General features: G+C 36.0%; 1 protein-coding gene across 2 annotated transcripts in view; it reads right to left on the reverse strand.

The window, feature by feature from the left end:
- The window catches only part of CDC73 (cell division cycle 73), a 97,974-nt gene that overhangs the window by 68,338 nt on the left and 14,824 nt on the right, over positions 1 to 14,812 (reverse strand). For both annotated transcript variants that reach the window (XM_037497316.2, XM_037497317.2), the window contains exons 6-9: positions 14,559 to 14,647; positions 6,609 to 6,825; positions 2,330 to 2,428; positions 985 to 1,063 (exon numbers count right to left, since the gene is read on the reverse strand). In XM_037497316.2, the coding sequence (XP_037353213.1) occupies positions 985 to 1,063; positions 2,330 to 2,428; positions 6,609 to 6,825; positions 14,559 to 14,647 (484 nt within the window). The remainder of the gene's footprint in view (positions 1 to 984; positions 1,064 to 2,329; positions 2,429 to 6,608; positions 6,826 to 14,558; positions 14,648 to 14,812) is intronic.

A 14,812-nucleotide genomic window follows, 5' to 3' on the forward strand; every position in this document is an offset into this window, starting at 1 on the left:
GTTATGAAGGAAAAAAGTCATAAATATTAAACTTCTAGTTGCTATAACTTACCCTTTTGATTAGGAGTAATCAAAAAAGGGGAAGTTATACTGACATTAGCCTCAACTCACTACTCATCTAACTACTGCATTAGCTAGTAGTATACCATACAGGCCATCAATGTATTATTTACAAACATAGTACTAGGATCTCCCATCTGTAATAAATTTTTGAGAAACAGAACATACTAATTTAATGACAGCATCTATAGCTCATTATAAACCAGTCACAATTCTAGGAGCTTTACATTTATTAACTTGTTTAATTCCCACAACTACCCTACAAGATAAGTACTACTACTACTGTTAGTATTACAGTAATACATGGCAGATAATGGAGACAGAACTCAATTAAAGCAACTTATCAAAATTCACCTAAAAAGGCACTGATATGGGCAATCTGGATCCAAAAACCCATACAATTAGCCACAGACTGACAAATTTGTAAAAGGCTAGATGGCATTTTCAGGCAACATAATTTTTTGTCACAACTCAACACTTCTGTCACTGAAGATATCAGAGAGCATCCCTGGTGGTATAAGGGGTTAAGTCTCAGCACTATGAAACTATCAGCAGCCACTGCAGCACCAGTTTGATCCCCGGCAAGGGAGCTGACCCACATGGCACAGCACACCTCTCCTGTCTCACCTGTTGTTCCCCTCAGCAGTGTATTTATTAGATCAATCTGCCTTTTCTGCTCCCCACTGTCTCTGGTGAATCCTCTCACCCCGCCCTCCACATCTCTGGCCTATACCCAGTTCTAGTATGTATAAATAAATCTTTAAAAAAAATAATGAATGACTGTAACAAGGTACAAAAATGTGGTGGGCCAGATGTGGCCTCTGGACCTTACTTTGCCAACCTCTGCTTTTAAAAATAGACTACACTGCCTCCCAAGTTGAGCACAACCAAAGGAAGGGGGAGAGAAAAATTTAAGTAACTTGCCTTCTTTTCCTTTGAATCTTTCCTGATCATATCTGTTGTAGGCAGCTGGAATAGCCTGTTTAGTACGCAATGTAGGATCCTATGAAAAAATGAGCTATATGTTAACATTTTAAATTGTTACTTAACACTCATAATCAAAACTACAAAATAGGATACTGTTTTCTAAGCTTCTTTCTCACCGTAAATAAGGTTAGAGAGTAGACAAAAGTTGGGAGTCATTTAATGCTTTTTTTTTCTCCAAGAGACCATTTACCACTAGAAAACTGTCATCTGTATCAGGGTGAAGGACAGAGGTCTCCAAGAAAACATGCACCAAGGCAAAAAGCACAACTCTTAGAAAATGCATAAATAAAATGGATATATTTAATATATTTTTATTAAATCTCTATATGAAATAAACTCTGCCAATTATGAATTATTTTTCTTTAATAAAAAAACAGCAATTTTCAAAGTTTAGTGACCTTACATTTTAGATGTAAATGTGACCTTAATTTATAAATGAATTTTTCTCCAAACTGTTAATATGACAAACTATTATAAGTGAATGAGGGAAACACTAAAGTTAACAGTGGTGTTCTTTAAAAAAAAAAAAAAGCCTAAGAAAAAGATGCCAATCTAATGTCATATATAATTGTATGTAGAAGCTAAAAATACGTATTTAAAGAATAGTCCCAAAATTGCTTGGGAATCATGGCACTAATGACTTTACCGAAATACTTCTCATAACAGTATGTCATCACAGGTATTACTCAAAATAAGACATTCATTCAAGACTGTTACTAGTTACACACTTCTACATTCAAATGTCAAACATTAAAATTTTCAAGTAGTTTTATGATTATGGAATTAGACATCAGTCACACAAGAATAACAATTAAGCTGGTTTAAGATTTAACTAAGTTTCCTATCAAATGCTATTAAAAACATCAACTACTTCATAACTACGCGCATACTGTGTTTTACCATAATAAAACTTGTCCCACAACCTCCTGTACACATTTCTATGTCCCACTAGACTATAAACTTAAAGCAGGGAGCCTCCCTAGTGGCGCAAGGGGTTAAGACCCAACCTATGAAGCTACCCACAGCGATTGCAGCACGAGTTCAATCCCCGGCCAGGGAGCTACCCACATGTCGCAGCAAAGCTCTCCTGACTCACCCGCTGCTCCCCTCAGCAGCGAATATAACTCTTAATGGTGAGGTTTTCACATATTACAGGTATACTAAAGCAGTGAAAGGTTTAGAATCTGCTGATTTTAAAACATTAAGATGAGATGTCTTCAAATTTACAACACTGAAAAACAAGTGTCATTAAATTACCACATAAGCAGTAAAACATTCTTACCACAGGTGCTGCATTTGGGGCTGGTCGCTGTTCAGGTGCACGCCCTTCTTCTCTGGCTTTTACAGACTGAAGAATTGCAAAAATATTCTTCGAAAAATTCTAAAAATATAAATTCATTTTAATTAAACACACTTACAATTGAATATACAAAGACACTACTTCATAAACACCATCAGACTGAGTTTTCTTCCTATCAATTCTTCCCTACTATATTATAAGGTATTATTACACACATAAGGGAAATCAACTACTACAAAGAACCATTATTATAAACCCAGTATTAGTCACTTATTTTCATTTTACATAAAATATGTAATTAGCTATAAACTTACTTATATTATGCATCTATTCAAATATGTAACTGCGAATCATCTAAATAAAAGTATTAACAGAACTGTTGTCAAAAAAGGACTTAATTCTGAAAGAAATCACACACTCCTTTTCTAGGTATAGTAAATTCGTTTTAATTTAAATAGATACTACTTATGTGAAATGCTGAAAATATTGAGATGCTTTGTCAGGAGCCAATGTATACTTTTCAAAGATCTGTAAACTGTATTTTTTAAAATTCAAATTTTACATGAACAATCTTAGCAATATTCAACAAAGGTGAGGGCCTCCCTAGTGGCTCAAAGGGTTAAGTTTCAGCACTATGAGGTTATTGGCAGCTACTGCAGCACAAATTCGATCCTCAGCTTGGGAACTAACCCACAAGGCACAGCAGACCTCTCTAGTATTGCCCACTGCTCCCCACTCTTTCTCTGGTGAATCCTCTCTCCGCATACCTCTGGCCTATACCCCAGCTCTTATATGCATAAATAGACAAAATAAATCTTAAAAAAAAAAAAAAACAAAGGTGACTAATCTTACTCCTTCCTTCATGAGATATTCTTCCTTCAACTCTACTTTTGTTTACCAATCACTTATTTTAAGCAACAAATATTACTATATAAGTCAAACACCATGCCAGGCAATCAGATACAGTGATGACCAAAAGAGACATGGTCTCTTATCCTCATGAATATGAAATGCAACACAATGTACCTTTTCTAAACAACACTGTTTTCCAAAAAGTATATGAATAATATGATTCTAATGACAAGAGTGGCACTATTTTAAATTCTTGCAAATCTCCTTAATGTCTGGCTTAATAAAAGATAGCTGTGTGCTCAAAGCTATTTCTACATTCAATGTGTGCTGTGATACTATGTTTTGTTTAAAATACATAAAATCACACAGATAATTGGAAAAGAAGGAGTATTTTAACAGCTTTTCAGATAACTGGATACTCTTCTTAGGTATAACAAAACTCAGTTAAAGTGCTGGTTTCCTAAAGGTTAATGCAATGTAGACGCCACATCCACAAACTTTTTGTATTATTGAAGTGTACTGGTCTCTTCGGAACTTTAAAATGAATTTTTTATCCATGAATGATTTTCTAACATCATATGCTGATCATCTGGAAAACATCAATCACTAAATTATACACACTGTGTTATTCAGGATCAACAAATTACATCTGCTAATATCATTACAAATTTTATCAAAAGACTCTTAAGAATTAGGAAGCCATTAAGAGTGACAGAGTGTGACAGTGGCATAAAGAAAAACTTCCTATAATTCTGTTTTTATGAGAGCTCACATTTTACTATTGGAAACAAATATTGCCAGTTGCTTTCCCTGAAGAAACAAACATTTCATGTTTGAAAAAAATGTCTGCCATATATGCAAGCCTCAATAACAGAGGTATTCAAATAAAAATGGTTTATGCTATTCATAGTCAACCACCATAGTTGAGTAGGCAAAAGTGCTATATACATATTCTGAACTAATCACAGAAAATACGACAGAAATGTAACTTGAAAGTTAAAACTTAACACATTAGATTTTAATCAAGGACATCACTAGTAGGTTAAAAAACTCAATGGCTACTAGGAAAGCTTGATGCCAATGCTTTGATTCACACACCAAGGTGCCAGCAATTAACCAATACTTTTACACCTGCAGTACAATGGTGAAAACGCAAATTAAGTCTTAATGCTCCCATAAAAAGTTCTAAGTTTGAAAATCATATCTCATCTCTTTAAAAACATGTGAGAGAAAAACTAGAGAAATCAATCAAATATCAGCTATTTTTACATGGTAAAAGTATAGTCAATTACTATCTTCTTTAAATGATTTAATCAATTTTCAACAATAAACATATGCTTATTTATGTAACTTTAAAAGTATGTTTTTAATGGCATTATAAAATCAAGTTGATTTATGTGGGGTGCCTGCAATAGTAATACAATTAAAACAGGATGTATTTATAGTTCTTAAGATATCTAAATCAATATTTTGTTTGAAAATTCAGAAAATAAAAATAACCCTCAGACCTGGTTTATAATGAAGGTCCATTTAAAATCTTAAGGCTTTTTAGGACTATGATTACCTAGAATTATTGTTAGAGGATAGCAGATAAAAATGGAATACAGAGAGACTATCAGTCAAAATAGTTGTTTCTGATTTTTAAAAATATTAATACTCAGTAGCAAAACTAGCTACTAAACAATTCTTAAATTAACTTGTTTTTTAAATTATACACTGATGCCAACAACACTAAATTAAGAACACTAATTCTGAAGTGATAGCTTTGAAATGATGGTACAATCCTGCCACCTAGAGCTCAATGAATACTGTTCAATTTAGTTATTTGAAAAGTTAATGTTTGGTCTAAAGTTAAGATATGATACACCACCTACTTTTTTTCCTTTACCAATAGATTCAAATTTCTCAATAATTATAATGAACATTGGAAGAACAAAGTAAATCAAAATATTCAACAATCAGCCATGTGAGGCAGTGAAAACGAGAAGGAACAGATCAATTTATCATAAATTTAAAAATGTAAGTTTACTCATGTTCTCAGAGGTCTCTATAATTCTAAACTCTGGGAAATGATTTTTTTTTTAAAGATTTATTTATTTATTTACACAAGCACTGGGTACAGGCAGAAGCATGGAAGGGTGAGAGAATTCACCAGAGCCAGAGCGGGGAGCAGAGCAGGCAGAAGGATCAAAGCACACTGCTGAGGGGAGCAGCGGGCAGCAGGTGAGGTCTGCGCCCCATGTGGGACCCTCCTCCGGTGGCCAGGGAGCAGCCAGGGATCCAACCAGCGCTGCAGAGGCTGCAGGCAGCTTCACAACCCAGCGCTCAACCGCTGCGCCACCGGGGAGGCCCTGGGAAATGATTCTTAATTTAACCTTATGTACTTTGTAAAACAAGTGAAAAGCAATTTTTTTCTATTAGTTTTTAATTCCTGCTAAAAAGGTATGATAAATTTAAGGCCAGAATCCCAAAAATCTGCAAACAAAATCAGACTGCCGGACCAATGTTAAAGTTAATTTTCATCAGTCATTTCACACACATCTATTAACGTTTTTTGGTTTTTTGAACCAAATCACCACTAACAACTGTGCATTAATGGAGAATCAGCATTTAAGAGAAAATTGGGAAGTAGAAAAAGGAAAGTTGTAAGATGAAAACAGGTAACTGAGAGAACTGATGAGACCTTTTGGAGATACATTAAGATAACAGACATGCAGTATCTTTCAAATTTTTATCTTTCAAAATTGTAAGTACATGTCTTCTTTAACCAGCATTCTGTTTTCAGGAATTAATTGTTTTGCCGTATACAAATAAATGCACAAAGGTGTGTGTGTATATGTATCTCTCTCTATATATATATCTATAAGGATGTTTTAATAACACATTGTCTGTCATAGAAAAAAGGAAGGGAAGAAAGGAGACAGAAGGGAGGCAAGGAGGAGATAGCGATGAAAATTCCACAATCCTGTAGCAAAAAAAAAAAGAGAACTCCATTAACAAGGAACTAACACTGCTACATTCACACAACAGAACATAATGTATAAAATACATTCAAATGCTTGCCAACTGGTATCATAGGTTGTCTGTAGTGGGGAAAATGATATTAATAAACAAGAGTTATCAGCAATATTCTATGTTCATTAGGCTTAAAGAAAATTGTGATGAGCAAGAAAACTGGGCCACTTTTTGGATTTATAAATGAGGTATAAATCAAACACCCTACATTGTTCATAAGTTTCTTTAGTGGCCAACAACCAACCATATCCTAGAATGGAATGGTAAATAGGCTACTTAAAGATCTACATTGTTAAGGATCTTTCAGAGATAACTGGAAACCACCTCTTACAAATAAAATAACCAATCACAAATTAAACACACATTCACTGGAATGACTAAGTATTTTAATTACCTTTCCTGTGCTCTGTAAGATAGTTGTTCGGGTCCTCCATACTCTCTCTCTGCTGACAATATCTCGGGTCACATCTACTTCAGCATCCACAAAGCTTCTCTGTTTAAGGGCAGTTATGTCATCATCTAAATCAGTTTTGATAGTAGATCTTTTCTTAGCCATAATTTTGGCCTTGATTGCAGCAATTTTTTCCACTGACATGGCTTCAGACAAAGACCTGCAAACAATTTCTTTTTTTAAATTTTCACATCAAAGAGCTCTTAACACATCATAAATATGTTAATCTTATTTTCTTGTAGAAAAACATTTTTAGTGGCAATAGTTAAGGATTTGTAAAACTAACATATTTGTTATTTAGTAATCATACAAGATTTTTACAAATAAAAAGCCTGTTGACTTTTGTTAGAAGGATCAACAAAAACAAAATTCTTCACATTTTTCCACCTGTTCTCTCTTCCCCACACCAAAAAGCAGAACTCATTAATATGGGTCTTTTTTTTTTATATTGAGATTTATTTGCTAGCCCCCTCCCCTTTTTAACCTACACAAATTATACAAATACACACATATCCCTCATTGGAATGGGAGTGAAAAATTTATTCTGTAAATAATATAAACCTTAGGTTTTTGCTTGAAATTTATTTCAAGATATGAAACCTATAATGCATTAGTGTATAACATACTAATATTACAGCTGACAGAGACTTTTATATGCCACATAAACATATTTTAATGTCTGAAAGATGAATCAACCTTTTGAAGTTTTATTTTTCTTTACTTGATTTTCAAATAGGCAAAACAATAAGCAGAGGCTATGCTTTAAGAATTTTTTTAAAAACTTAACACTGAAAGTACAGATTTCATTAAGATGATAAGTTTAGTGAAGTTTTTCACAAGTAAAAGGAGAAAAACAGTTAAAGGTGTTTGGGTACCTTAACAACAGTTGACAAAATTAATAGTCTAATCACAGATGAAAATCTTGAAATACGTTTAAACAACATCTGGAAAGGGGACAGGATTTCCTGCAGGTTTAAATACGGTAGTATTATATCGTATACGATTTCAATGTTATTAGGTATAAAGGTACTTTATTAGGAGATGCTCTATAATACTTGCAACTTTCCCTTAAAACCTAAAGCAGCAGATCTCCTTCCTGCCTGTGACTATTCAAGTGCACTTTTCCTTTCTCCTTTTCCTAATAAACCTGACCTTTCAAAGTGAAAAAATAAATGAATAAAATTAAATCTAAAGCATACCAACATACATTGAGTAAAATTCAAATATTTATAATCAAACATGCACTTGACTTTCAATCACTGGAATTTTATATTCAGCCACAATAAAGTAACAGGGACTGGATTAACATTTCAACTTTGAGACAAGGCTTCTCAAAACACATGAAATAAATATCTACTAGAAACGTAATAAAAAGCAATCAGAGACTGTGATCTTTGACAAATGAAAATCAAATCTGGTAAGACCTATGAATGTCACAGTAACATACTGCCTTGAAAGTTTCCAAAGTGGCATAGGAAAGAGACCAGACATAACTTAGTGGACTCCCTGATTTGAGAAACTAGAGCTGAGTGTCCAAGAAAACCAAAGTGGCTAGAGTTTACAGACCAGAAGACCTGAGAAAAGAGAGTTGCACAGAAGGATCTCCTTAAGAGTTCTAGCAAAATACTGATTAGTCATGAAAATGAGAAAAGGATTGCTGGGCATAGAACCATCCAAGGGGGTTGGAGGGAACAATGCCTACCACTTACATAAAGTGAAAAATAGTACTTGTTCCCACCAGTCTCTTATTTTCATATTCATGGTACATTAGGTAAAATATGCAGAATGTCATTGCCTCAGCAATGGGTAAGGAACAATTACCCTAACTGAACACTGCTCAAATAACAAATCTTAAAATCAAGACCCAAAATGTAAAAACTATTTCCAAGTTCCAAAACAAAACTATTGAAAATTTAGAAAAAAACAAAAATATCTCAGCAAGGTAAACGCAATGTTTATTTCCATTTGAAGATTATAAAGCATGTAGATGAGAAAAAAAAAAAACTGAGCCAGAATAAGAAAAATCTAAATCAAAACAAACTGTGAAAGTGACAGAGATGGGGCCTCCCTGGTGGCACAAGGGGTTAAGCACAACAATGTGAAGCTATCCCCAGCCTCTGCAGCACAAGTTCAATGCCGGCCAGGGAGCTATCCATATGGCGCAGCAGACCTTTCCTGTCTCCCCTGGCTGCTGCTCCCCACAGCAGTGTATTCCAGTCAGTCTGACTATTCTGTTCCCCAGTCTGTCTCTGGCAAATCCTCTCACCTCCCACACCTCCCCAGTTTTTGTATGCATAAAATAAATAAATCTTTAAAAAAAAAAAAACAACTGTCTAGACAATAGAAAAAAAACGTATATTAAAGAAGTAAAATCCATGACACCAGACTCACAAAGGCCAAAAGGAGATAAATGGATATATATTATTCATTTGCAGTAAGGTTCCTGTATTATTGATATATATGAAGTGATCTAACACTTGAGGGTAGACAGTGATCCAATAAAATCTCTAGCTTACTAAAATTTCTAAAGCAAACACTAGAAATAACAGAACAATTATAATTCAAAAAAAAGATAAAATGGAAGTAGAACAAATAGTCTTTGAATCTAAAGGAAGCCCAAAGAAAGGGAACAAACAGAAGAGACAAATAGGATAAACAGCAAATAGATGGTCTACAATTACCAAATCTATAATCACATGAAATGCAGATGATCTAAACATAAAACGACATAAAACGAAATCAAATGACAAACTTGCTACTAAAGAGAATACTATATAAGTGATAGGGTGTCATTCCTCTGAAGATCTGGCTACAGACTCTAACTTCTACTCATTTGACCTATCTTTTGCCCTCTTGCTTACTCACTCTGATGAAGCAAGTTGCAATATTGTGAAATAGTCTATGGAGAGACCAAATGTGGCAAAGAACCAAGCAAGTATGCTAGCTACACCAGAGGAACTGAAGTGTTAGTCTAAACTGCAAGGATCTAAATTTTGCTAAAAGCCACATGAATAAGTTTAGCAGCATATCCTCTCCCAATCAGCCTATAGAGGAAAACAACCCTGATAAACACTTGAATTGAGGCCTTGCAAGAGATCCAGAAGTAGAGAAGTCACCTAGCTCATTCCAATACTCTTGACTCATAGAAAATGTGAGACAATAGGCCCTCCCTGGTGGCACAAAGGGTTAAACACTGCACTATGAAGAATTCGCAGCCTCTGCAGCATGAGTTCGATCCCCGGCCGGCCAGGGAGCAACGCACATAGCACAGCAGACCTCTCCTGACTCGCCTGCTGCTCCCCTCAGCAGTGTACTTCGGTCAGTCTGCCTGTTCTGTTCCCCACTGTGTCTCTGGTGAATTCTCTCACCCCCTCACACCTCTGGCCTGTACCCCAGCTCTTGTATGCATAAATAAATCTTTAAAAAAAAAAATTAAAAGAAAATGTGAGATAATAAATGTGTGTTGCTTTAGCCACATATTTTGAGTTAATTTGCTGTATAGAAATAGACAACAAATAATATGATCAAGTAGAGTTCATCCATGAAATATGAATGCTCAAAAAAATTAGCTTAATTACCATTATTTTTAAAAATCAGCATGGGGCCTCTCTGGTGGTCTAGGGGTTAAAAACACAGCACTATCAAGCAATAGCCAGCACCTGCAACAACAGCTGGATCCATGGCCATGGAGCTGACCCACATAAGCAGCAGACCTGTTCTGTCTCACCCACTGCTCCCCTCGGCAGTGTGTTTCAGAATATCTGCCTGTTCTCCCCACTCGGTCTCTGATGAATCCTCTCACCTCACCCCTTCCCACACCTCTGGCCTGCACTCCAGTTCTTGTATGCATAAATAAATAAATCTTTAGGGGCCTCACTGGTGGCACAAGGGGTTAAGACACAACCTATGGGGCTGTCCACAGCCACTGCAGCATGAGTTCAATCCCCGGCCAGCGAGCTGCCCACATGGAGCCGCAGACCTCTCCTGACTCGCCTGCTGCTCCCCTAAGCAGTGTACTTCAGTCAATCTGCCTGTTCTGTTCCCCATTTTGTCTCTAGTGAATCCTCTCACCACCCCTCAACACCACTGGCCTGTACTCCAGTTCTTGTATGTATAAATAAATCTTTTAAAATAAATAAATCTTTTTTTAAAAATCCATATAATCATTTCAATAGAAATCAGAAAAAGCATTTAATAGCCAACATTCCTTTCTGACAAACCTCTCAGCAAATTAGGAATAAAAAAGGTATTTTCTCAACCTGTTAAAGATTATCTACAAAACACCTAAGCTAACACAAGCTTAATGGCAAAAGAATAAATGTTCTTCCCTAAAATAAGGAAAAAAGACAATGTCTAAAATCACCATTCCACTTATAACTTAAAAAAAAAAAAAAAAAAGCCTCCCTAGTGGCACAAGGGTTATTAAGCACAGCACTGCGAAGCTATCTGCAGCCTCTGCAGCACAAGTTCGATTCCCAGTCGGCCAGAGAACTACCCACATGGCACAGCAGACCTCTCCTATCTCAGCTGCTTCTACCCTCAGCAGTGTATTTCATTCAGTCTGCCTGTTCTGTTCCCACTCTGTCTCTGGTGAATCTTCTCACCCCCCACACCTCTGGCCTATACCACATTTCTTGCATGCACAAATAAATCTTAAAAAAAAAAAGAGTAAAATCCCAGCAGACTGGGAAAACAACACTTTAATTGCAAATTCACATGGAAATGCAACAGACCTAAAACAGCAAAAACTTCCTTGAAACAGAGCAGAGCTGAAAAGCTGAAAGTAGAGCTAAATGCTTTTTCTGATTTCTATTGAAATGATCATACAGATTTTTTTTTTAAGTTTTTTTTTTTTTTTAAAGATTTATTTATTTATTTATACAAGCACTGGGTACAGTCAGAAGTGCAGGAGGGTGAGAGAATTCACCAGAGCCAGAGCGGGGAACAGAACAGACAGACCTACGAAATACACTCCTGAGGGGAGCAGCAGGTGGCAGGAGAGGTCTGCGTGCCATGTGGGACCCTGGCCCAGTATTTATGCATACAAAACTAGGGTACAGACCAGAGGTGTGGGGTGGGGGGGCGGGGGTGAGAGGATTCACCAGAGACAGAAGGTATTTTTAGCTTTTCAGCAGAGCTGTAACTAAAACAGTCTGGCATGGACAAAAAGACAACAGATGAAAAGTACAGAATAGATCCAGAAACAGACCTACACTTCAATAGACAAATGATTTTTTTTTTTTTAACAGGTACAACAATTCACTAGAGATCCATGGTGCTAAAACAACTGGCTATCCATATTCACAAAATTGAACTTCCATCTCATAAAAAACAAATGAATTTTGGTCCTTATGTATCATATACAAAAAATTAACTGAATATGGGCCACAGACTAAAGTGGAAAACCTAAAATTCTAACACTTCTACAAGAAAATATAGGAGATAATCTCTGTTGACTTTGTTTAGGCCATCAACACCAAAAGAACAATTCACAAAAGTACACACACTAATAAATTAGACTTTATAAAAAGTGAAATACTCTAGTCTTCAGAAAGCAGTTAGAACAATAAGACATGTAGCAGACTAGGAGTAATGTCTAAAAAGTGAATGTCTGAATAAGAACTCATACTGAGAACATATGCTAACTTTCTAAACAGTGAGAAAACTACCCAATAAAAAAATGAAGAAAAATCTGAAGACATTTCAGGAAAGGTAGCACAGGATAGTAAATAAGCATGTGAAGAGACAGCAGATAGCCGCAACATCACTAATAATGAATAAGTGCAAAATAAAACCACAATGCTACAACACCACATAGCTATTAAGATGGCTGAAATTAAAGTCTGACAATTTCAAGTGTTGACAAGGATGCAAAGAAACTAGATAAACTGTTGGTAAAAACGTGAAATGGTACAATCACTGTGAAAAAGTTTGGTGAATTTGGTGAATTCTTTTTTTAAAGATTTATTTATTTATTTATTTATATAAGCACTAGGTACAGTCAGAAGCACGGGAGGGTGAGAGAATTCACCAGAGCCAGAGTGGGGAACAGAATAGGCAGGCTGACGAAGAAATACACTGCTGAGGGGAGCAGCAAGCGCGGCAGGAAAGGTCTGTCGCGCCATGTGGGACCCTCGCCGGCTGCTGGGGATCAAACCGGCACTGCAGAGGCTGCGGGCAGCTTTGCAGCCCAGCGCGCAACTACTGTGCCACCAGGGGAGGCCCGTTTGGTGAATTCTTAAAAAGTCAGCTCTACAATGCTACAAGAGCTGAATCACGCCTTTCATAAGATATTTACCCAAGGAAAATGAAAACATCTGTCCATGCAAAAAGTTGTACACAAACACACTCAAAGCTTTAGTTGTAACAGCCAAAAAACAGCAGCAAGTGAAATGTCCATCAACAGGTAACTGAGAAAACAACTGTTACATCCATACAAAGGAACAGTATTCAGCAATAAAAAGGAATAACTATTGAAATACCCAATATGCATGTTCTCAAAATAATTATGCTCAGTGAAAAAAGAAGCCCCCAAAGGTACTACATATTCCCATTTAAATTTAACTCTGGAAAAAAACTAATCTATAGTAATAGATTTTCAGTTGTCTGGGGAGGAAAAGATGTGACGATAAGTGGAATTATACAAGCATTATATGATGATGATTCATTATTTTGACTATGATTTCACATATATGTGTGAAAATTTATCAATTTGTACACTTTAAATATAAGTTTATTACATGTCAATTATCCTCATTAAAGCTTTTAAATATCTGCACTGAATTTTTGAGTTTGGACAAAACTTCCACAAGCGTTACACTGAGCTAAGAAAAAACTACGAAGTGATTTTTTTTAAACATTTATTTATTTATGCATACAAGAGCTGGGATATAAGCCAAAGATACAAGAGGATTCACCAGAGACAGAGTGGGAGCAGAACAGGCAGATCTACTGAAATACACTGCTGAGGGGAACAGCAGGCAGACAGGAGAGGTCTGCTGCACCATGTGGGTCACCTCCCTGGCCATGGATTGAACTCGTGCTACAGTGGCTGTGGACAGCTTCATTGTGCTGAGTCTTAACCCCTTGCACCACCAGGTAGGTCCCGAAGTGATTCTAACTATTGTGAAAAGTAGCAGTCAACAAAATAAGGCCATAGGCCAAATTCAGCCATGCCCATTCACTTATAAATGGCTGCTTCCCCTACCAAAAAAGAGCTAAGACAGTTACCCCCTCACCAAAAAAAAATTAAAAAAAAAACCCACCTACAAAATAAAACATATTTCATATCTGATAATTTACAAAGTTTGCTGAATTCTAATATAAATTAACAAGAGATTACCATAATAAATGAATAGCTTTGATTATGAAGTAATTTTTAACAGGAAAGATTAATACAGTAATAGAACCAAAAATGCTTTCCAGAGCCTCTCTGGTGGCACAGGGGTTAATCTCAGCACTATCAAGCTATTGCCAGCCACTGTGGCATGAGTTCAATCCCCACATGGTGCAGCAGACAGCACCTGTCTCACCGCTGCTCCCCTCAGCAGTATATTTCACTAGATCAGACTGTTCTCCCCATTCTGTCTCTGGTGAAGCCTTCCACCCCCACACCTCTGGCCTACACTCTTAGTTCTTGTATGCATAAATAAATAACATAAATCTTTTTTTTAAAAAAAAAAAGCGCTTCCCAAAAAGCACATTTAGTACAATGGCTTCCAATTCCCCCTAACAAAACATGCCCATCCATTTCCTCTGAAAGTAGGGTATAGAGGCATATAATGAAAGCAAGAGATAATTATCAATGTAGAAGGTATATTAATAATCCCTTTCTCCATGTGCACTTACATATATCTAAACCACCTATTTTGTACTAAAAAAAAAAATCCTTACCTAATCTGCTCCGTTTGTACAATTCCTTCTTTGTGACCCTCCAAACGAGCAGCCAATCTCTCTTTATCAAGGCGCACACACTCTTCATCCTGAAAATAATCACTGGTTAGAAAAATTTTTAATTTTTATTTCAACTTTTATACAATAGGTAACTTCTCACCAAAGTTCCCACCTATAAAGTTCCAGGCATCATTGGCCTTAGGTCAATTTGAAAGATTATTTTTAGTTACCTAAAGACAACAATAACATATGTT

The sequence above is a fragment of the Talpa occidentalis genome, unplaced genomic scaffold, assembly GCF_014898055.3.
Source record: "Talpa occidentalis isolate TD23 unplaced genomic scaffold, MPIMG_talOcc4v2.1 talOcc4.8, whole genome shotgun sequence".
NCBI classification, from domain to species: Eukaryota; Metazoa; Chordata; class Mammalia; order Eulipotyphla; family Talpidae; genus Talpa; species Talpa occidentalis.